Source organism: Mytilus californianus, unplaced genomic scaffold, assembly GCF_021869535.1.
Source record: "Mytilus californianus isolate M0D057914Y unplaced genomic scaffold, xbMytCali1.0.p SCAF_4, whole genome shotgun sequence".
Classification (NCBI taxonomy): Eukaryota; Metazoa; Mollusca; class Bivalvia; order Mytilida; family Mytilidae; genus Mytilus; species Mytilus californianus.
In genome coordinates, this window is record NW_026262690.1 from 67322397 (window position 1) to 67346795 (window position 24399).

General features: G+C 33.0%; 1 protein-coding gene across 1 annotated transcript; it reads right to left on the minus strand.

Annotated features, from left to right (window-relative positions):
- Positions 1 to 9585: 9585 nt before the first annotated feature.
- On the minus strand, positions 9586 to 18405 carry LOC127738396 (toll-like receptor 4). Its single transcript, XM_052249631.1, has 2 exons — positions 18291 to 18405; positions 9586 to 14094 (listed from the first exon to the last, which is right to left on the minus strand). Exons 1-2 carry the CDS (start codon positions 18320 to 18322, stop codon positions 11913 to 11915), a joined length of 2214 nt encoding a protein of 737 aa, XP_052105591.1. The 5' UTR covers positions 18323 to 18405; the 3' UTR covers positions 9586 to 11912.
- Between the last annotated feature and the right edge of the window lie 5994 nt (positions 18406 to 24399).

The window sequence follows — 24399 nt, forward strand, 5'->3', positions numbered from 1 at the left end:
ATTGTATAAAACCTTACAACGTTGTGCCAACGTTTAGCCATCACGTTGGGCCAACATAGGGCCACTTTGCACTTATACATTGGGCCAACGTTTAAAAACAACGTCGGGCCAATGCATGTAGGTACGTTGGGCCAATGTTGTGCCAACGTACCAATGTTGTCTGGGTTGATACTGATCCAGAACTGTTAAATAAGCTTTGGAAGCAATATTTTTAGAATTTATTATTAAATTGCATGTAAAAGTAGCAAGCATATTTTATCCTGCCGTATTCTATATGTGCCTGTCCCAAGCCAGGAGCATGTTATCTAGCTGTTGTTATAGGCTGCTGTCTGCCATAATGGTTTTTAGCTGATTATCTTTAGCATATACCAGGTTGTATGATTTCTCATTTGAATTGTTTCACATAAGTCATCTCCATGCCTTTTAAAGTTAACTATACAGTATGGGTTCTGCTAATTGTTGAAGGCTGTATGGTGACCTGTAATTGTTCACATTTTTGTCCTTTTGTCTTTGTTGGAAAGTTGTCTTGATTGCAATCATACTCCAGCTGCTTTGGGCCAGGTGAGCTTTTGACATCACTTTGCGTCCACCAGTCATACCTTTATTGCCTGTCAACTTTTCTTTGAAAATCTTCTTCTCTGGAACTGCTCAATGGATTTAAGCCATGGTTTGTCGGCTTTATCTATAGAATGTCAACTTAACCACAATAAATCAGTTGTTGTATGCGGCTGCTCTAATACAATTTTGGCTAATATCTCTAAAACTATAGCAATTAAGAGAAAAACTTTTAGGTTTAAAATTGTCTGTCTACCTTGAAAATTTTAAATCTGTTCACCTACTTTGTAGTTAGCCCCTGAATGTTGATTTTTGTAAATTTTTTGCATTTCCTTGGCATTGTTTGAATAACTATAGGAGCTAGGCTTAAAGAGTTAATTGCAAAAATGATCAGCATGACAAGATGATTTCACGCTGAAAATTGGAGAAAATCTGTCAACTTGTTTTGGATTTATTGCCCCTGAAGTTTTTGTTCACACTTTTTGGCTGTTATCATGAAAACCAGAAGCTAGGTTAAAAAAGGAAATGCATAAATGATCAGCACGATAAGATCTATTAATCCATTAATCCAAAAATAAAATGGAAAATCTGTCGGCCTGTTTTTAAGTTATTGACCCTGAAATTATTTTGAAAACTTTTGGTTTAAAATGTATAACTATGTACATTCTGTTGTCCTCTCAGTAGAACTCTTCAATTTGCATTTTTATTTGCAGTTTTTACACATTTATTCATATTATCAGGAAAGTCTGTTAAGGGGTAAATATTCTGTACAAATTTCTTCACATATATGCACTTCCTCAAATGATTCAGTTGTCTGCCCCTTGTTATAGAATGTGTGACAAATAATACTTTAAGGAAACACTCTGATAATTGTAATAATCAAGAACCAGGTATTTATAAGCAGAGAAGAAATTATGTGATGATTTATCCATGTTGTTGCACACACCTCCAGTAAATATTAGGTTGGAAGTCATTATTTATCCTACTTCCCAGCCATTGTGCCACCCAAAACCTACTGGAACACAAGAAAGACCATGTACATAATTATAAAATAAGAAACCAGATAAAGAAAACATGGACACTGAATTTAGGGAAAATTTAATTCTGGAAATTGGGGAAAAATTATCTTTTGTGAGGAATGTTACTTTGGCACCTTTCTAGATATCAAGTGCTGCTATTATTGAGTATTTTTCGGCACTGTTCATATATTGGAAACAAAAAAATATTAAAAAAGGGGTTTAGATTAGGTTAATTGTGAAAACACAGTGAAACAGTTGTCAATGAATCAATAGGTTCGTATAATAGTCGGAGTTAAATGAAATATAAGAAAGAGGGAAACAAACATAAGATACCGACCAATTGTCTTTGTGTGTGTTTTGGCGGATGGACATTTTGAAAACATACATATTACAATAAGAAAAGATATTTGACATAAGCCAATGTGGTCAAAGCTGTCATGAAATACCCCGCTTTTGGACAAGAGTCAGAGAAAAAGTATGAAGAAGATATATGATAAGAAAGAGCAAACGTCTATCATTGATAATATCATACGTTTATTGATTTCCCAAAGCTTTTTTTTTTGTTACACATAGTTTCCATCATTGTCATTTTTTTCACATTTTGATTTTCTCCTGCAAAACCACTGACAAATCGGAATACAACTTCGCAGGAATCTTCATTGGAAGATACAATGTTTGAGATGTGTTGTGGATCTGAAATTAAAAAAAAAATGATTTCCGGTACAATAAAGTTTTAGTTTTTATTTGCTTGTTGATGTTTAACGACACTTCCAGCTCCATCGCTATACCATGATGGCCAGGTTTTGTTGATGGAGAAAGTCGGAGTACCAGGAGGGAACCACCGACCTTCGGCCAGGACACTGGCAACCCTTTGATTCTCCTTTGGTATCAGCCTCTTTTTTACAGCGTCTCCGAACAATTATGATTAGAATGAGATGTGATGTTAACCACAATTATACAACAACCCAAGGAAGCAGGACAAATCGCCCCACTGGCAAATCGCCCCACTTTTTCACCAACTCGCCCCACTTTTAAAAAAATCGCCCCAAACTGGTTTACCAACTCGCCCCACTTTTTAAAAAATCGCCCCACTTGTAATGTTACTTTCAAGTAAATACCAAAGAGAATGTCCATTCATTCATTTACAATAAGCGTGTGTCATGTTTTTGTTTTTGTTAGTAAACACGAGTAGTCACCAATAAAAATATTTGAGTTAGTTTGAATTTAATCTTAATTCAAAAATGGAAAAAACTAAGCAGTAATTAAACACATTTTTTTCTTATATCCTTGCATGAAACAATTTGACACGTGTATATACGATAGCACGTGCCATCCATTCAAATTCTATTTATGTTTGATATCTCATTCTGTATATTGATGTAATGAGACACGTGTTTTATTTTGCCAGAGACATATAATAAAGTCTCTGATTTTGCCAATATCCAATCCAAATTCACGTAGTTATATATTCCTGTAAACCCATTCCAAAATGTATATCATTATATTACTATTATTGATATTATAATGTTATATTGATTAAACATTATTATAATCATTTTCTATTGATTATTATTCAATCATTATTATTTTCTTAATTGGTATTATTAATTTAATCTCATTTCATTAGGTATTGATTTTATTTATAAGTGGGGCAGGGACATAGACATACATTTGTACATCGGGATTGCATCTTTTTTCATAAGTGGGGCGAGTTGGTATTACTAAATTCGTCGTGGTTTATCTTTTTGTCATGAGTGGGGCGAGTTGGCAGACCTTATTTCAGCGGGATTTTAACCCTTTTCATAAGTGGGGCAAGTTATCCAACCTGTTTTCAATGGGATTTTACCCTTTTCATAAGTGGGGCGAGTTGGCAAACAAAAGTGGGGCTATTTTTTTAGAAAGTGGGGCGAGTTGGTGAAAAAGTGGGGCGATTAGGTGTGGGGCGATTTTCCAGTGGGGCGATTTGTCATGGATTCCAACCCAACAAGATGTTTATTAATTGAATTTAGAAAAACAAATATCTGACAACAGTCAAGTCCGAAAAAAGCCTGGCGTCTTGGTCGTCATGTCCCGCTTTACTTTACCCATACATTTACACTCCTGGAAATCGGTAATAATAAAATAACTACCAGACAGAACTGATATTAATAATGCATAACTAGTGTTGGATAAAACATACATTGTGTTCAAGGGTTTATTTTCAAAGGCTAGCTTGAAATGGTAAAGGCCTAAATAAAGACTTAATGTCAATTAAAAAAAATATGTTGGTGTACTCTCAGATCTGTACTTAGTGTCTTTTTTGTTGTTTGGGATGAGGGATGGATATATCCCCTGCCACGTCTTGTCTGTTTTTGTTTGATGTTTTTCTTTGTATCGATTTGATGAGTTAAGCCATTTTCAACTGATTTTTATAGTTTGTTCTTATGTTGTGCTGTTTCGCCACTGTCCCAGCTTAGGGGAGGGGTAGAGGGCTCAAAAATATGTTTAACCCCGCCACATTCTTTGTGTGCCTGTCCCAAGTCAGGATCCTGTAGTTCAGTGGTTGTCGTTGGTTCATGTCTGTCATACTTGTTTTTCGTAAAATGTTTTGTTACAAATGAGGCCGTTAGTTTTCTCAATTGAATCGTTTCATATTTTTCATGTCATGGCCTTTTATAGCCGACTATACGGTATGGGTTTTTCTAATTGATGAATGCCGTACGGTTTCCTTTTATTGCTTACATCCACTTCATTTGAACTTTGGTGGATAGTTGTCTCATTGGCAATCATACCACGTCTCCTTATCTTTATATTGTTAGCTATATCATGGAGGTATATCTGTATATGACATACATTTTTTGATCGATTCTGCATTTCCCATACGGACTAATGAAAATAAATAACAAAAAAGTGTCAATGTTTTTAACTTTCCCTAATATCTTGCTGGCTTCAATCATTTTATATAAACTCAACGAAATTACCGAATTTGGATTTACTTCCTTGAAGTATCATATATAATGCGTTTGAGGATTCATTAAAAAAAGTTACAAATGCAAAATATAAAATTAACTTGAGCATATTAAATCTTAGAACACAGGTTAACTCAGATTTTATGGTAAAATTTGTTCATCATTTGACTTAAAAGCTTACCTAAGCTTTGATATACCAAAATATGAGAGATCACTTCTAAAAAAAATAGAAGAAGTGCACATTCACTTATTATTGAAACGGGGAAAACAGTAAACCAAAAACTTCAGCAACTGAAAGATTCTGCAAATCTTGCGTAGATAAAGTAGAGGATGAAGTGCAACTACTTTAATATTGTCCCCTATATAAAAACGTTCGAGAGAAGTTTAGTATTTTCAAAAATCTGATTAAAAATTATGATATCAAATCAGTAATATATTTACTTAATACAAATGATTTGGATAATGCCAAACAAATATGCAATTATTTGCGACAAGCTTTTGAAGTTCATTATAACGCTTAGTGTCAGTTATGGAAGTACTATTCCAAAAATAGACTTGTAGTTATATATACATGTATATAGCATACCATTAATTTTCTCTTGTTATGCATTATGTTTTATCTACATTATTTGTCATGTTGTATATACCATGCATGATGTACACTTGGATTACGCATTGTCATATTCATCATATTTGCTTTATCCAATAAAATATTTGATTTTGATTAAATTTGATTTTGAATATCTAAAAATACTTACTAATACCTAGCTGGGACTATTATACTAATATGTCCCAGCTTATACAACCATTTTTGTGTTTTGTTTGTTTGTTTTTGCTTTGGGCGAGGGCGGGTAGAAAGACTTGTCTGCGATGACAGTCCATTTAAATTTTTTTGAATAAGGGGTGGCAGACCTTTATTATTGCACCAGTTAAATGCTACTGATCTGACGTTCATTTTTCATTTCTTTCTCAAAAACCAATCATTTTACCAATTAGCAAATCATAATATTTTCTCTGCAAAAAAAGACATTTATTACAGTCTTATATTCTATGACATCCAGCTTTAGTTTTATATGTAAAGAATACTAGTATATACTTCAGTGAAATTGGTAGATATAATCTTATTACTACTTCAAAAAACTACACCGCTCAGAGACCGGTTATTATGTAAAAATTGTTTAGCAGCGTTTACGCCACAGTTATAGTTGTTTATGATGTCAAGAACATTGGCCCTAGTTACGTTAGTAACGTGAAAGATGGATACACGTAAGAAGCTGTATGCAGCTTTTGTGATTTTGTTAATTCTAAACATACTTGTAGAAATCATTTCATGGAACATATCACCAATAGTACCATACGACATCAGTACATTAGAAGATGGATGGAGCACATTACCAATAGTACCATACGACATCAGTACATTAGAAGATGGATGTAGCACATTACCAATAGTACCATACGACATCATTACATTAGAAGATGGATGGAGCACATTACCAATAGTACCATTCGACATCAGTACATTAGAAGATGGACCCGTTATTCATTGGATCGTCAACAGGTTAGTATTTTCTATGGTTTTATAAGAGCAGTTACACAATTTCAATAACATTTATAAACAAGAGGATTATATATTTTTTTCTCATCGGTATTCAAAAATAATTTACTTCATCTGATGACATGCAAGAACAACTATCTAATATCGATTCAATATCAGTTTTCTTACTCTCCGATGGAGAGTATTACTATTGCTATTATATATTTGTTCTTACATGTACATGTATACTAAAATAGCTTGCCATACTGGAGTACACTAATATAACTTTTCGGTCAATTATTAAATTCCCGTTTTTTGTGTTTGTGGATTGTCTTCTGGATTATTTTTATTTGTTTGTATTTCAAAATGAATGAGATAATTCGTGTATTTTAGTGATTTTGCGAAAAACTTCCCGCCCTCACCTATAAACAGTTCTGATCTAATGGAAGTTTTGATAGAGGAGATACAATTTCACAAGAATTTCCTGCAACAATTCCTGATAACGTCCATGGACATGTTGACAGTTTTAGCAAATGTAAGTATTAGTAAATAAAGATATGGATATACATGACTTAGAAAGAGCACATGGGCATGTTGTGAGGTTAAAGTAATCTATAAGGCACTCAAATATTTCCTTCTTTATTTCTACCTGTGGAATAACAAAAGATAGACAGAAAAAACTACAATTTATACACCAAAGAAAAGCCTTTATCTTTATCCTGCAGATATAACAAAACACAGGAAAATGTTAACCCTTGGTATACCATTAAAGAATATTCGCCTCTACTAACAGGGATCAGGACTATACTGATATAAAATGGTGCCGGTCTTAACTGTAATAGAGGCGACTGTACTTCGGTGTAGTTTTCTTTCAGCAACATTATACACCACATGCGCAGCAAGTCATGATCTTGTGTAATTTAAAAAGTAAAAATATACAGAATTTCAATGCAAAATATAAACATTATCACCACAGGTACGATACGATATTTTTCAAATATATGTATATATACTGAATTATACACTATTCAGTATATTATATGTTATTCGGGATCTTCACAGGGGATAAGTACATATTCCCTGTTTAAGCATTACCAATCAAATTGCAGGATTAACCTGGATATTTCAATCCATTATAATATACACATATATATTTTTAAAAAAAATCTCGTCTCTTACTGATTATAACCTGTACTTCGTGTTTCAAATCTTTAAAACAAACGTTTTGGTCACTTTATGATATCTTAACACAGTTGTTATTTTTTTTACATTAATGCAAATATCAAATTCATTTAAAAGACTTTAAACACGAGCATATCGAAGCAGCTAAATTAATGTACAGTCAATAAGAAGGAGGCAGCGAAACATCAGCGATCAAGCGTTCATTCGTTTTTGAGACTTTTTGTTTGTTTGTGTAGTCTAATATTTTATGAACGTACTATTTACCGACCCTTTTCTCTGTTTTACTTTCACTTTTCTATTTCTAACATATAGTGTACGATTTGCCTTATGTATATTTTCTATTTTATTTCTTTTTCTTTTCCAGTGGCTTAACCCTTACAAAATACATATGATTCTCTTCTTCGTTGCATCGTATTTCTTCTGTAATCTTCTGCACGAAAACCTGTCCCATTCAAATTTACTCAAAGGTACGTGTGAGACTCGGATGTATTTTTTTCAGAAGGATTTGTGATTAAAACAAGAAACATGAAAAGTATCCACCACCAATGTTATATGTATTTCGTTAAACTTGTTACATGTTATTCTTTCCTTCTATCCGTCCTCTTCTTTTATCAACTACTCAATATGTCCTCATATATTTCATCATCTGCATAAATAATGCCTCAATTTGAGAAAACATGTGTTGTTATATTAACTCACCTATCTATTCTATTAAAACAGAAATGCGAATTGTTCAAAAACTGACTTTACATGGAATGTGGCAAATTGACGAATCTTCAGAGGAAATGAAAGGTATTTGTGTTTTTTATATTAAAGTAATGATATTTCGAACAAGTTTTTACATACATATTTCTAAGTTGAATTTTAAACTCAATTTTAGTGCAAGGGAAATTACTTTGTTGATTTTCACACTAAACGACATATTATTTGCGAAGTTAAAGTTATTTAGTGTGTACAAGTTCGTCTAGTTGTCGCGCAATAATCAACCAAGGTTTAACTAATTCATCGAGTTTATGTCGTCTATGACAAATTCAATTCCCACTTATTCTCATTTGAAAGATATTTGGCTTTAATATTGCTAAGTTAAATTTGACGTATTTATTCAATTTATATTATTTGGTCTTCTTTTATAGGTAATTGTAAGTTGTCTTTTTGTCTTTAAAATTTTCTTGTATTTTTGCTATTTTTTGAATAATTATTGCAGCTCTCATGTTCCGACTAGACAAAAACCGGAATTTCCGTATCCCTGCCATCGTGACTAGTCTTAAGGACATTTACAGCAAACTAGATGCAAAGTCACAGAAGGCGATAACAATTCTCTCTGAAATCAATATCTGGAAAGAAACAATTATACATTCCTCAAAAAAACTGAGACAATTAAATCATCAGCTATTGGAACATCCAGATTCAGCAGAAATTAAAAAGATTAAGGACGCTGGCTATTATGCGGGTTAGTATTTGTTTTACATAGTAATTTCACTGAAGAAGAAGTATAAAAATGTACAAAAAAGTTGAAACGTAAGGAGCTGCATAACCAAAAAGAGACATAAAAAAAGTAGCAAAATTCATCTAAAGTCAACTTTGCCTGAGAAAATTAGAATCTTAGTTTCATATTTATATCTTAATTTATCAACGGAGAATTTATAGAAAATAAGTCATAAATCATGTCAGTACCGTAACACTGACTTCTAAGCTTATATCCTCTGGGACTAATAGACCAATAGCAGCGGTATCGATAGTCAATAAAACTAACAGTGTGTATGGCTTTAAACCACTGTTTGTTTAGTTGATGTCGCAATAACATTGGCATAGACTGTGCAGTTTAACCTTCAAGACAAAGATTCAAGTATACTAGTAGTTTAATGTTTCCATTTGATGTGGTTTATACATTTTACACACCCATTACATATCATAATTTGCTTGCTTAACGTTCAGTGTAAATGTTAAGTATGGTCTTAAGGTCTAAAGCAGGCACGTATCGATTTTATATTGTTTATACCAATAGAATTCTTTTAATTCATGTTGCGTTTTGTGTACTGTTTTTTTTTTCTTTTTAGCCATGGCGTTGTCAGTTTATTTTCGACTTGTGAGTTTGAATGTCCCTTTGGTATCTTTCGCCTCTCTTTTAAACAATTTCTGGCCGTCAAAATTCCGCCTGTCCAAAGGCAGGAGCCTCTGGCCTTTGTTAGTCTTGTATGTTTTCCCGGGTGCGAGATTTTCTCGCTGTGTGGAAGACCCATTGGTGGCCTTAGACTGTTTTCTGCTATTTGGTCTGGTTGTTGTCTCTTTGATACATTCCCCGTTTCCATTCTCTATTTTAATTTTACAGTTAGCATGTATAAAATAGAAGGGTTCAAATAGTTTATTATGAATGTAAAATACAACACAATTACAATACAGTTAACATTTTAAAGACAGAAGGATTGAAGCATACATACTAGTAGTTTAATAATAGATGCATATATATTTGTCATGTTTAGCTGGGAAAATCTTACTGACAGTAGAAGATCTGCACGACCAAATTGAAGTTATAAAGACGGTTCTGGATAATACATCAAGGTTGATGGATGTCAAAGGTAAAAACAAAACTCATAAAATTGTTTTCGAAATTATCTATATCCATCAACGAATTTGTTAACCCTGTATTAAACGCACTATTCTGCACCTCGGATACTTTAATGGCATCAAATTTAAATGACGTCTTTTATATTGTGATTTACAATAGAACCTTGCAGTCATCTAGCCTTCTTTGTGCTTGCATATTTATCAATTTTCTCTTTACAATAGTCCTTGTTACACAAATACGTAAATTAGAATAGTATATTTCTTATAACTTACATATGCGATATTGTTTTGTAAAGATTGTTTTTAAATTTTAAGCTGTGATTAAGTATTACTAGTATATATTTTTCAGGTTTACCGATACGATGTACAAATGGAAACAGTAACCTGTGAAGGAAAGTGTGCTTTTAATAGCCAATTTTCATTGTTTGTTTTTTAGATAAATACACGAATAGTTTGATTCTTTATTTGTTGAGAAAAAAATCAGTTGCAAAAGGGAAGTGAAAAAATAGTTATTTTTCTAATTGAATTTATTATTAGCCAGACGCCCCGCCAGGTTTGGGAAGAATCTGCCAATTAAAACTGCTGATTTTTTGTCAATTTATACTGCTGATTTGTATGCCCTAAGCTGAGGCAATGGGGGCATTACGTTTCTTCCACTCTAACTTTTAAGTTTTCCTGATCAAAATGTTATGAAACTCATACACAATGTTTAGAACCATTACTCAGATAGTTTGAATTTGGGCAGTGAGTCTCTTACCGTTCTAGGGTTATGCCTCTTTATAACTTCGAAAATTGCAGATGTTTTCGTTTCCGCACTCTAACTTAAGTTTAACTCCTCTGAATTTTATGAAACTCATAAACAATGCTTAAAACAAAAACACACAGAGTTAAAATATGGGCAGTAAGTCACTTACCGTTCTAGAGTTATACCCCTTTATAACTTGGAAAATTGCATGTTTCCGAACTCTTACTTAAGTTTTCCTCATCCAAATTTTATGAAGCTCATACACAATGCAATGAACCAAAATACGCAGACATACTTCGAATTTGGGCAGTGAGATATGCCCCTTTTTAATTTGGAAAATGTCATAGCTTGAAATTGGGGGGGGGGGGGGGGGGCATTCGTGTTGTGGGCAGTCATGGAACAGAGGAACTATGATCAAGAACGTTTGTTCGAATCTTCTATATCAGTCTTTGTTCTTGCTCATAAATACCATGTGCTTAGCGGACCAGAACTGTTTCTTGGAATTTACCTAAATTGGAAACACAGACTTTTGAAAATTCAATTGTTGCATGCATAATTAGTTATCAAAGGTACCAGGCTTATAATTTTATACGCCAGACGCGCGTTTCGTCTACATAAGACTCATCAGTGACGCTCAGATCAAAATAGTTGAAAAGCCAAACAAGTATAAAGTTGAAGAGCATTGAGGACCCAAAATTCCAAAAAAGTTGTGCCAAATACGGCTAAGGTAATCTATGCCTGGGATAAGAAAATCCTTAGTATTTCGAAAATTTTTTACTTTTGCAAAAAGTTAATTTATAAAAAAAAAAATACCATATTATTGATATTCATGTCAACACCGAATATATACAAGCTGTGGTCATAACTTTTTCCAAAAGATATGTTTACTAGATGCTTTTCAAAATAATAATTTTTTGGATATCTCAGCCAAAATAAGAATTGCCTCGATGTTGCACGACTCGAGAGTGCGGAAGGCTATGGGTTCGATCACCGGTCGGATGAAACCAAAGACTGAGAATAGATAATTGCTAAGCATGCGGTATTAAGGCTACCCCTTTTGACTGACACCCAAAATATATGCACCCCCACACATATAATATGCAAACGTTGTCCTTCAGACCCAACCAGGTTCATGATGCTAGCATGCTCTATATATCTGACTCACGGTTTCGTAATAAAATGATTTTCTTGACAAGTATGGTGATATAAATACACATCTTATTGCGTTCGAATCAACATTGCCATTTTTTCCCCAAGTAATGTATTTTTATGCATGTTATTTATTAATGTTGAAGTAAAAACATAATGAAGACTAATATAAAAAATCTTTTTGGACAACAAATTCAGTACTGCAACAAATGTCATGAATGAATAGCTTCTTTTATTTTTCCCCAGAACACAATATTTCCTTCTTCGTCATTGGGATATTCAATGTAAGACTGTTTCTCTATAAGTTCGAGCATCATAAGTGGCATTTCTTTTGGTTGAATTTGCTCCAGAAATACTAGGAAAATGATATTCCTTCCATCTCGAGAATAAATGTTTTCCATCCGGGCCATGTTAAATTCAAACATACAATAGTAAGACTCCAAAAACTTTCTTGTTATAATGCAGACTGTCTTTCTACTGTCATGGATAGCGTTTGTAATATTGACTGTTATCTCTTGGCCTGGTAGGAAGTCACGTTGATGCACGCACAGTTTATAATTCCCTTCATTTTCTAAGCTTCCAATGCAATCTTTTAACACAAATGCTCTATCATTATCACAGTACGAGATAAACGCATCGTAAGTGTATTCACCATGGTCATTGGAAGCCTTGTTACTATAGTGTTTACTTTTGGCAAGATAAAACATGTAGCGGAGTTTCCATCTGTATTTATACACTAAAGCCAAAATAAGAACGGTCAACATGACTGCCAAACATATAGACAAAGCAATGACTAAGGTCGTATATGTCGTACATCCTTTCTGTACTTGCTTTATTATTGAATTAATTGGGTTGAAACTTACAACAGTCCCATCTTCTAAATTACACTTATCGTTTAGCAACAAAGCAACTTTTGTTTTTGAAATCCACTTTAAAAATGGCAGTGTGTTACAGGTACATAGCAATGCATTTTTTTGTAAATTAACTGTGAAGAAAGTATTTTTAGACAGACCATCGAACATTGCCATCGCTTTCTCGTCTAATGTCGTAAAATTGTTGCTTGATAAATCTAAATAACGGAGATTTTTCAATCGAGACACATCAAAAGTAATCTTTTGCAACTTGTTATGATTCAGATTGATATATTTTAAATTTGGCTGTCCCTTGAATAATAGAAATGTTAGCTTTTCAATACCATTCATCGACAAATCTATAAATTCAAGAAAACTGTTAGATATAGTTGACCTTTTATAACTATAACTATGAGTACTTAAAAATCCTCCAAGAACATTATTTCGTAGACTAAGATTTCGAATATTTCCTAAATCTAACGCAAATTGCTCAAGTTTATTACTTGAAAGATTCAGTTCTTGTAAACTTAAAGGAGGTGGATAAAGTTTAGACGGTGGAAAGCTTTCACCAAGTCTATTTTCGGTCATTATTAGAATCTTTAGAGACGAGTTGTTTAAGCTTTTACTTATTGGATTCCATGGATAGTAATCAAAACTATCTGGAAAAGTGTTTTGAAATGACAATGTTTCTATTGGTGTCAGTTTTAATTCGTTTGTAAGATTATTAAAATATAGTAAATTATCTACCAAATCTTTAACTAAACGGTGCACGTAAAGTTGTCTTATGCTCTGTAGACTTCGATGTCCACCCGGGTGGATAAACATATTACACTGAATGTCAAAAGAAATTATTGTCAAACGTGACATAAACTGGAAGGTGTTTTCGTCAACTAATACTGGATAATAACATCTGCCGATATTGAGAGAAATAAGATGATTCAAATATTTATATCCTTCTCCAAATATAATAGGTGTGGCAGATTTTGTAGGAATGTCTATTTCCAATTTCTCCAATGTCTTCAAGTCTGACATTGTTTTATCCGAGAAAATTTTTGCACGTTTACCAACCGCTTTAGTTGTACTTTTAATGCAAAGATGACTAAGCGAGACTAACGGGATAAAAGTACCGTTTGGAAACCTTGTATACGCTATTGGGTTGTCATTTAAGTTTAACACTTTCAGTTCTCCCAATCCCTTAAAAGAGTGTAATTTCAAAAGTGTAATCTTATTATGTGATAAATCCAACAAGGATAAATTCGTTAAACTTTGAAATACGTTATCCTCTATTTCCTTTATACGGTTATGTTGCAGGTTTAGAATGTAAACATTTTGAGGAAATTCTGGAATTTCTACTAGTATACCGTTTGCGCAATCCACATGTAATTTTGATGTTCCTGTCTCATTAAAGCACCGGCACTGTGTATTGAAAAAACACATAGAGGAGAACTTTAAATCGGCGTCCATCTCCACACTAAGGAAAGTTGACACAAATAACAAATTAACCATTGCAGTTATTATCATTGTCCTTTGTTTGTTAAGGTTCCTGTAAAATATAAAAAAAAAATCCTATAATTGTATATTTTAACATAATAAAGCCAAAGGATGTGCGTTTTAGACTTCTGTTATAAATATTGATATCATGGAAAATGCCCCAAAAAGTTTTGCTTAAACACCACACCCGAAGTTCACATTCACAAAATCTTACTCTCGCAATTCTAGTTTGACCAACGATTGATACAACAACCAAGTTAAAAAAATCCTACAATCGTGCTTTCGCGATTGCATCTTCTGAAATATTCTTTTGAATATAAACAGCGTATCGTTTGTTCCCAACTGAGGGTTGTTTCGGAATATGGTAAGTATTAAATGTTGTCTGGTATCAAAAATGAAAAGTGTCAACATCCTTTGTCTTCATAGGAAAAAATAATTCTTGTTAAAGGTAAATGTCGAAAATAAAGATCACCTGTATGGCGCGAAATCATGGTATTTTTTTTACTTATACATGTATGTAAATTGAACAGAAAAATACCACTTGAAAGAAGGTAAACATTCCAAACCCCTGCTGGGCGAGGGAAATTTCATCTGAAGACTGTCATTATCGCAACGAAGCTGCTAAGTGAGAGAAATTTCATCTCAAGACTGGTATTTTAAGCAAATACCCAAGCCATGCTGAACATGATATATATGTTTTATTACACCGAATAGCAACATTCGAAATTTAATTCAATTATTCCGTTAGCAAAACCAGTCGGATTTAATGAAGCCTACAAGTAATTAAGTGTCTCTGTGGAGAGAAAAAAGGCATATACGTTCCGGCGAATACCATGGCAGAGACTGATGAAAATTATATTCTGACAAAAAGTCAGGACACTCGAGCTCTATTAAAAGATTTGAAAAAAAAAGAAAATATTGTCTCATTATGGTGAAATGGAATACATCTTTGTTAAGAATTGTCTATATATGAGTTTCAGTTAGAAATTGCAGATTTTATTTTATATAAGAAGCAGTAATTACACTTACTGACATGGATTTTGTTTTTTATTTTGACAGTCTATAAAAATGTTCTGAAACTAAAACATAGAACTTGAGCATTGTCTTTAAATTATTCAATTCACTGTCCTTTAAATTGTCGATTTTTGATTGGCATGCACGAGAGGGAAACATTCAAGAAATTGTCTCCCGCTGCTCCATGGGATAGAGTAAATTATCTTCCTCGTATTAGCCAATCATAATCTGGCATTTTAACGTGAAGAATTATAAAACTAAATATGTTATGCTGTACAATTATAAACACTTTTTTATCTTCATCGTGACGGTACTCATAGTTTAGGAGTCCCAAGGTCCTGTTTTTCTATAACTTCTTATGATGTATTTATATTAAATCCAATGAATTTGTGATTGTTTAAATTTTAGATGAGAAAACAAGATTGATTTGTTAGTTGTAATGAGATATTTTTTTCAGAAACTGCGAGTACTTTTAGATCAGTATTCTGTGTTGTTTGTGTTTTTTTTGGTTAGATTTCTTCTATGTTCGTGTTGATCTGATGAGTCAAGCCCTTTCCAACGTATTTTACAGTTAGTCCTTATGTTTTGCTATCATACCACTGCCTAAGGATAATGGGAGGGTTAAGCGCTCAGAATTATGTTTAACCCTTCATATTTTTTAAGTGCCTGTTCCAAGTCATGTACCTGCAATGCAGTGATTGCAGTTGATTGCTGTAAGTCATGTACCTGCAATGCAGTGATTGCAGTTGATTGCTGTCTGCCATTATTGTTTTTGATTTATTGCTTTGCCAAAAATCAGGCCGGTGGTTTTTTCGTTTGAATCATCGTATTTACAAAAAAAAAAAAAAAAAAAAATTAAACTTAGTTTGATTTTAACAAAATATTGAATTCTTGTGGTTCTTTGATATGCTGAATCTAATCATGTATTTAGATTTTTTATTTTGGGCAAAGTTTTTAAATTGGTCCAAATTGGGGTCCAAAATTTAACGTTGTTTGATCTTATCAAAAATTGAATTATTGGTATTCTTTGATATGCCGAATCTAACTGTATATTTAGATTTTTGATTTTGGGCCCGGTTTTTAAACTGGTCCAGTTTTAGGTCCAAAGGGTCTAAAATTAAACTATGTTTGATTTCATCAAACATTGAATTATTGGATTTCTTTGATATGCTGTATCTAGCCATATTTTTGGATTTTGGATATTGGACCATAAAAGGTATATGTCCAATTAAATTTTTTTATGTTCTTAGACCACATTCAATCTGTGTCAGAAACTTATGCTATGTCAAATATTTATTCACAATCCAAATTCATAGATGTATTGCACAGTTAATAGAAATTGAAAGTAGAATCATAGTTAAAAATAGACCAGCATCATATTACAATTTTAGAAATTATGTATAAATATTATAGTTTGAAATTTACTGTTCATTAATAGATATTTTGAAAAAATAAAGGTAAGTTTTATAGATTTTTCAAAGACATTGTATTAATGATGACTGATATTTTGGAAATTGTTATTTTTTTTCTTTTTTTTTTTGGAAAATGTTTGAAGATTTTTATGGTAGGTTCGTTTGTTATTCTGTATAAATTAATTTGCAGAATGCTATGATATATATATATATATATATATATAAGTGAACCCCATTAAAAACATAGCTAATTTTGTCCATCAATAAATATATAAATTGAATTCTTGATGTACTTGGATATGCTGAATCTAACCGTGTATTTAGATTTTGGATATTGGACCATAATAGGTAAAAGTCCAATTAAAATTTTTTCAGTTCTTTGACCACATTCATTCTGTGTCAGAAACCTATGCTGTTTCAAATACTTAATCACAATCCAAATTCAGAGCTGTATCAAGCTTGCATGTAGTGTCCATACTTGCCCAACTATTCAGGGTTCGACCTCTGCGGTCGTATCCACCTGCGCTCAGCAGATCATTTCATTTAATTTGTATAAATGTTAATTACAACACTGTTCTTTTTTATACCACAACAAAACTGCATCTTATTGTACTGGTATCACTAATATTTTTATCCGTATAACAAAAATCTTGAAACAAGAATAATTTTGCAATACCTTTTTCATTTCAAATATCAAAATATCATAGTTCATATTTCTTCAAGTCTACATTATTTGTCATAATTTAATTCTAGAAATTAAGAACCATAAACAAATTCATTGGATTTACCAAGTTATTATACCCCACACAACAAATTAATTAAATATAATGTTTTGACCCGTCAGTCCGTTTGTCCATCAGTCCTGTTCTTTTCATCGCAACTCCTCTGAAATCATACAACAGAATTTCAGGAAACTCTGTAGATAATTAGAACATATTATGTAGATGTTCATATCCACAAGAATTTTTATCAGTTTACTTTTGTAAAAGTTATGAGTCTTTGCTCACAAAGGTTCTTTAATTGATAAAATTTTCATACTTCGACCAGGCCTTGGAGAAGACATTTTCGACGAAAGAACTCAAATAACACAGAAGTGAACTTTCTAGCTCATCTAGCCCCAAGCGTCATGCCAGGTGTTGTCATTTCTTAAAATCATTAGATATCTTCTAAGAAACAATTTCGACATTTAAACGAAATCTTTTACTAATGATACTGGGAAGATCCTTAACTAATTTACAGTTTTGTGGACAAACCCAAGTAAGAAATGACCACTACATAAGAACATAAATAGAACCATACAATAAGTACATGCATGCAGGATCTAAGATACCATCTCGCATATTAAAATCACATCATGCATAAATGCACCTAATGTGTTCCTCTTCTTATTTTGAGTTTTTGCTGCTATCCAAAATCAAAGTTGTGGAACAAATTTTATCAGAATCATTTGGTAATTCATGCAATTAGTGTCTCCTCCATGACAGTGTTGAACATTAAAACTAAATATTAAATGACCGATCCTGCTAATTTTTAGTGTTTGATACAGGTTGGCTGTCACTGTGCAACACATTTTAACATAGAACCCTATGGGGGAAAACAGAGAACTCTTTTTGTCAGAAACACTGTCAAACATCCAAACATACTATCCACACTGATCTCTGTCCACACTTGTTTAAAAAAAACCACGAATGGACGTAGAAAGTAATTTAAAACTTTTAGTAATAGAGTTTAGATAGTCATTGCAATCTCAATTTTATAAGCATCTAGTACTTTTATACATTTATAATAAAAAAAAAATGAATTACAAAAAAGTAAAACTTACTTTTCATGTACTGAATGTAACAACCTGAACATGTAGAGATCCACAAATTGATTGAAGGCTGTTTTCAAAACTGAAAATTATATAATTAAGTCAGTCTGGTGGAACTTTCTGTTGATACGTCATAATCAATCATCACAAAGAGGAAATTAATTCCCTTAATTTGTTTGAAATAATAAACTTTTGACAGAGATATATCCTGCCTGTATGTAATTTTGATAGTATTGTGCAAATGGTGAAATTAAATTGGCAACAATTTTACATGTAAACTATGCACACTTTCAAAGTCAATAAAACATAACAAAGCGTGCATGGCAAAAATACTTATAACTTTGCGCATGGTGTTGGTATAATATTCATTTTGATATAGATTACTACTGAAAGCAATGCATTTAACAGTCAGATCACTAAATGTGTCGGTTTATTTAAAGTATAATAGGCTTGTAAATAGTAAAAAAGTAAGACTTAAAATTTGAGATACCCTTATACCAGCATTCGATAACTCCATTTATACGGAATAACGTCATGTCCAACATTTCATTCCGCATATAGTAGATTTAATTTGTGTCTATATATCGTATATCTCTTCAGAATGTTAGTAAATGTTGACAGGTATATTGCTTTTGTTACACTAATCATAAAGATAAAGCAACATCAACGTAACCGGAAAATGGCCTGTTTATAAAAGAACTTAAAATGTTAAGGAAAATGCAAGGTTAGCAAATAGCCGGTTTGTGCTTGAATATTTTGAAATTTGAAAAGATGTAAGAAAAACATTTTATAGTATATCAAGAGTGGACACAGATCAGTGTGGATAGTATTAATCGATTTAGTATGTTTGATGGTGTTTCTGACAAATACGTTTTCTATGTGTTTTTTTCCCTAAGAATCTATGTTAATCTGTGCTCCACAGTAAAAGCTATTCTGAATTTTAGACTAGTACGAAACATCAAAATAAGCAATGCTGTGTATTCAAAATACTTGGTTTTAATGTTCGAGACTGACATCACTGTGTCTAAACTACTCCGGCAAAAAATATTTTTGGGCTCAATAGTATATAATATCCGGTACGGTGACGGACCATCAACAGACAGAGAAAAGGTAGGATTTCTGTTTATTTATTTGTTGACGTACCATCAACAGACAGAGAAAAGGTAGGATTTCTGTTTATTTATTTGTTGACGTACCATCAACAGACAGAGAAAAGGTAGGATTTCTGTTTATTTATTTGTTGACGTACCATCAACAGACAGAGAAAAGGTAGGATTTCTGTTTATTTATTTGTTGACGTACCATCAACAGACAGAGAAAAGGTAGGATTTCTGTTTATTTATTTGTTGACGTACCATCAACAGACAGAGAAAAGGTAGGATTTCTGTTTATTTATTTGTTGACGTACCATCAACAGACAGAGAAAAGGTAGGATTTCTGTTTATTTATTTGTTACTCAAATAAACAGAAATCCTACCTTTTCTCTGTCTGTTGATGGTCCGTCACCGTACCAGATATTAGATAATATTGAGTTCAAACATTTTTTGCCGGGGTAGTTTAGACGCAGTGGACATGGATAACACACTATTTGTCAAAAACTGAAAATTAGTAGAGGAATGCGTACTTAAGGTGCATTTGTACATGATTTGGTTTTTATGTGCAAGATGGTTTCTCAGAAGCTATATGTAAGTACTTCTAGAATGGTTCTATTTATGGTCCATAGTGATGATCATTTCTTAGTTGGATTTGTTCACAAAAAGTGTAAATTAGTTAAGGACTAACCCATTATCATTAATGAATTTCGTTTAAATGTTCGAAATTGTTTCTTAGGAGAAACTATGTGTATGTAAATCTTATAGTTCTAAGTGATGACAATACCTCGGTTGATGCTTTTGGCTAGGTGAGCTTACCATACTTCTGTTGTGTGATTTTAATTTGAAAGCATCTTCTGTCTAGACTCTCAAGGCCTTGCTGAAGTTATACGAAAGAAAATTTTACCAGAATAAAAAAAATAATAATTTACTTGGATTAACACCGTCCTCATCTCTCCGCGTTTCAAGATAACAACTGTATTATTTGGTTTATATTTGAATTTTATAAATGTATGACACTCTATAATCCATATTTTGTGTCCTAAAGCAATAAATTTCGTGCCCTGAAGAAAAGTCTTGTAGTCTTCACTGGAATATTTGTTTTATAACATAAAAAAATAAATAGTATTAAGCTTAATGAAAATCAGGAAAAAATACATTTTAAAACTTTAATTTGTCAAAATAACTATTTAATTGATCTATTTTGTGACTTTATATTTCCTGTCACTTTATTTCTAGATTCGCTTCGGAAAGAGATTAACAATAGACAATAGACAATAGACAATAGACAATAGACAATAACACAAACGCAATTATAACAATCGGTAAAGGCTCAGTACACAGTACATTGTATTATATTAAATAAAGGATATGACTGGAAACTTGAATACTAAAAGGTTGTCTACATTTTATATAATTAATATTTTTTTGTAATATATCATTTCCAGAAATTGACAATGAGGGTTGATTAAGAACTAAATTCAACGACAAAAAAGATGATTTCAGCTTCTGAATTGTGAACTTTCCATTTCTATGTAGCAATATTCCTCGGTGGCCGAGTGGTCTAAGTAGTCGAACTGCTCCATCACTAGCCTGTAAACACTGAGGTTTTTCTACCGAAGGTAGGTGATTCTCTCCGGGCACTCCGGCTTCCTCAACCAATAAAAACTGACCGCCACGAAATAGCATAATAGTGCTGAAAGTGGCGTTAGACACCAATCAATCAATTTAGATCTACCGACGAAATGAAGAGGTAACAAACGCAACTGTGTTTGTGTTATATTTTGAAATAAAATAAAAGACGAAAACCCCTTCATGTGGCATTGTCAAAATTGTTCAAGGGGAAAATCATGATAGTGTTATTCAAAACATTTTTTATTCAATAGTGGGGGTCTTTACAAATACTCAAGATGTGTTTTTCTTATATTTCTGATCTGTCTAAAGTAAGAAAAGAGAGGCAAAGGGACATTCCAACTCATAATTCGAAAATAAACTGATAACGCCATGGCAAAAAGTACTAAAAGACAAACAAAAGTATACAAAACTCAACATAGAAAATTAAAGAATAAGCAACACGAACCCCACAAGGGTTCATTCCTCCTATTCCCACTTTTTATAAATCTGGTAAGAAAAGTTCAAATTTTATGTGGGAATAGGGGGAAACTTGTGCAAACAAAGGATTATACTGTATAAACATTGTTTAATCAACTTTTAATTGACAAGTGTTTTTTTGGATAGGAAATAGGTTATTTTTGTATGTGTATGAATTCTGTGTTTTTAATTAAAATAAATATGAAAGAAATGGAAACAAATATAAGTAAATTAATTCTTTCTTAAATAACACAAATTCAACAGTAGATTCAAGCAAGCATTATAATATGAAACAAACAATACAAATTAACAGCACTAAAACAAATCACACATTGTAGCACACACATTTAATTTAGAAATTCACTGTATATAAGTTTATTAAAGTTTATTTATCTATTCAACGTGAAGAAGGTGGGAGGCTGCATCACCAAACTGTACTGTTGTGATTTCCTGGTTGGGGTGTCTAAACTTAAGCTCTTCTAATCTGTTGTTGATTTCGAAATACTTTCGTTTTTGGGCCACTCTCTTCCCACCGGCTGCATACTGGATCATGGTCGGGGCGTTGAAAGCTTCGGCATGTTTCAGTAGTTTTATGAGTTTAAAGATGTTTGGATGTGGGTGCTGGACATGTTTCTTCAGCTTGCTGTGCCATCCCTCTAGATGATGTGTAGTCCTCGGTCCCTGTGTTGTGTAATGGTCCCAAAGGTGACTGTTCTATTTGAAACAGTATGTTGTTACATAGTCTGTAAAGGGCGTGTAGTTGATGTTAGTATCAATCTGATCTATGTCGGTTAGGGAATTAAACCACACGTTTTCGACCTCAACAGTAGGTACAAGTGGAAGGACAGCGGTATGAATGTTGTTGTCTTCCTTGTATGGAACCTGAATCCCTGTTTCATGTGTTTTTCTCCATATGCATTGTGTGTAGTGGAGAAAGCAGGCTTTTGCGTTGACGCCAGGAAATACAGAATAGGCTGCATTTCGGATGGCGACTTCATAGTCTAGGCTAGATAGTGGTAGGCTGAAGTTGTAGTTGCTGTTGGTGGCATACATCTTTGAGTAAAGTCGGGAACCTTGTGTATACTAGTTTGCTCTTGGCTGGAAGAAAACTGTGTACCAGTGGATACATTGCGCCGTCAACCATTGCGTGAAATGTGTAAAGTTGGAAGAATAGGCTCGGACAGGAATGGGTCACCTTTGGTAGTATATGCCCAAACACCATCTATGTTGATTTCATCAACAGTTTTTGGTAAAACTGGTAGGTTCTTCTTGCGGTTGTTGTACATGGAAATCTTGCAAGATGGGAAAGTTTGTTATAATATTATCTATCATCAATTTATTTGTTCGGATGACAATTTTTTAAGTTTACAAATTCAATGATTTTTTAATCTTACTTCTATTTATCTGACCTATTCTTTATTTTTAAGTAATTCTTTGAAGAAGAAAAACATATTACAAACAAACAGTGTATTAAATTTTTTTTTTTTTTTTTAAACTTTAATATTATACTTAAACAGTGTAAGAAATATGTTTTCTTTTAAAAAAAAGACAGGTAAATCTTAGGTGAATTTTTAATTAACCTTGATTTTCATAAAAACAAATTATTTATCAAAACATCTATTGTTATTTGCATGTGGGAATAGAAGGAATAGTGATTTTTAAAAAGTGGGAATAGGAGGAAGACACCCCCACAAGAATCGCGGGTAAATGGTTTCCTAGTAAATCTAAACAAACTTGTGACATGTTATATACAGGGGCGTAGCTGGCCTTAAATAAAGTGCAAGCATAAGTCTTTTACGCCGAGCGGTGCGAGGCGAAAAATTTTTTGGGACCTTTTTATGCAGAAAATAATCATTTTTCGGTCATTTTCCAGGTATGCCATGCTTATGAAATTCACATTACTCCTTATTAACATGGTTGTTTTCAAATATAAAATAAGTTTTATAAAACAGGAATTTCAGTCGACAAGTCAACCGAAGCGTTTATCAATAGAAGGGCAATCAATGGACACATGACCAACCCGGGAACAGATAAGACACAAAAGAACAAACAAAAACATTCAATATTGAAAACTAAATACAGATAAAAAAAACACGAACCCCCCAAAAAAAATGTGGCGACCTCCAGTGCTCCGAAAGGGTAAGCAGGTCCTGCTTCTTGCAAGACACCCGACCGTAGCGTTTCTCACTAAGGTCATTTTCGAATCAAAGGAAGGGTTTCTACGACAACGGTAGAAGGACACAGATACCCAAGGTGAATTAGTAGTCTTTTGGACGAACGGATAATGGGAATACGAAATCAAACGGCGACTTTTAAGTCTTGACTTATAAGTGAGGGATATAAATCTAAGATGTTTTCAAGGTTATTGTATTGAGCCTGTATTACTAAATGTTAATACTGCATGTAAGACTTAAAGTATAGTTAATATCCAAAGTCCATATATCTATTTTTTGCCAAGGCAAATGATCGCAGAACTCTCTCTGTGTCGATATTCATTTCTCTGTGAACATGTATGAGCGCCAACGAAGATAGTCTGTCCTATACCATGGTTGAACAAAGATAAGTTTTCAGTCGCCGTAATGCACTAAATGACCGTTCAGTAGTTGATGTAGTTACTGGCATTGTAACTAGGATTGACACGATTGCAAACGATTGAAGGATATAGTTCCTTTTTAGTCACTGCTAGAGACGACATCAGAGATTTGGGCTACTCTATAACATCTGGACCAGCGTCTCTGCCATCTCTTTACCTCAGAGTTGAAGGTTTCTTGATTGTCCGTCAAGTCGTGTCTAAATGTTTCGTATAGTTTGTCTATACACTCTGCTGTCAAAGATTCCAAACGTGCAGGTATAAGGTTCTGGCCTTGAAAACGATCGGAGTTATCCAGTAAACGTCCTAGGCTGTGAGTTCCTCAATGAAATAGTCAAGAAAGGAGAAA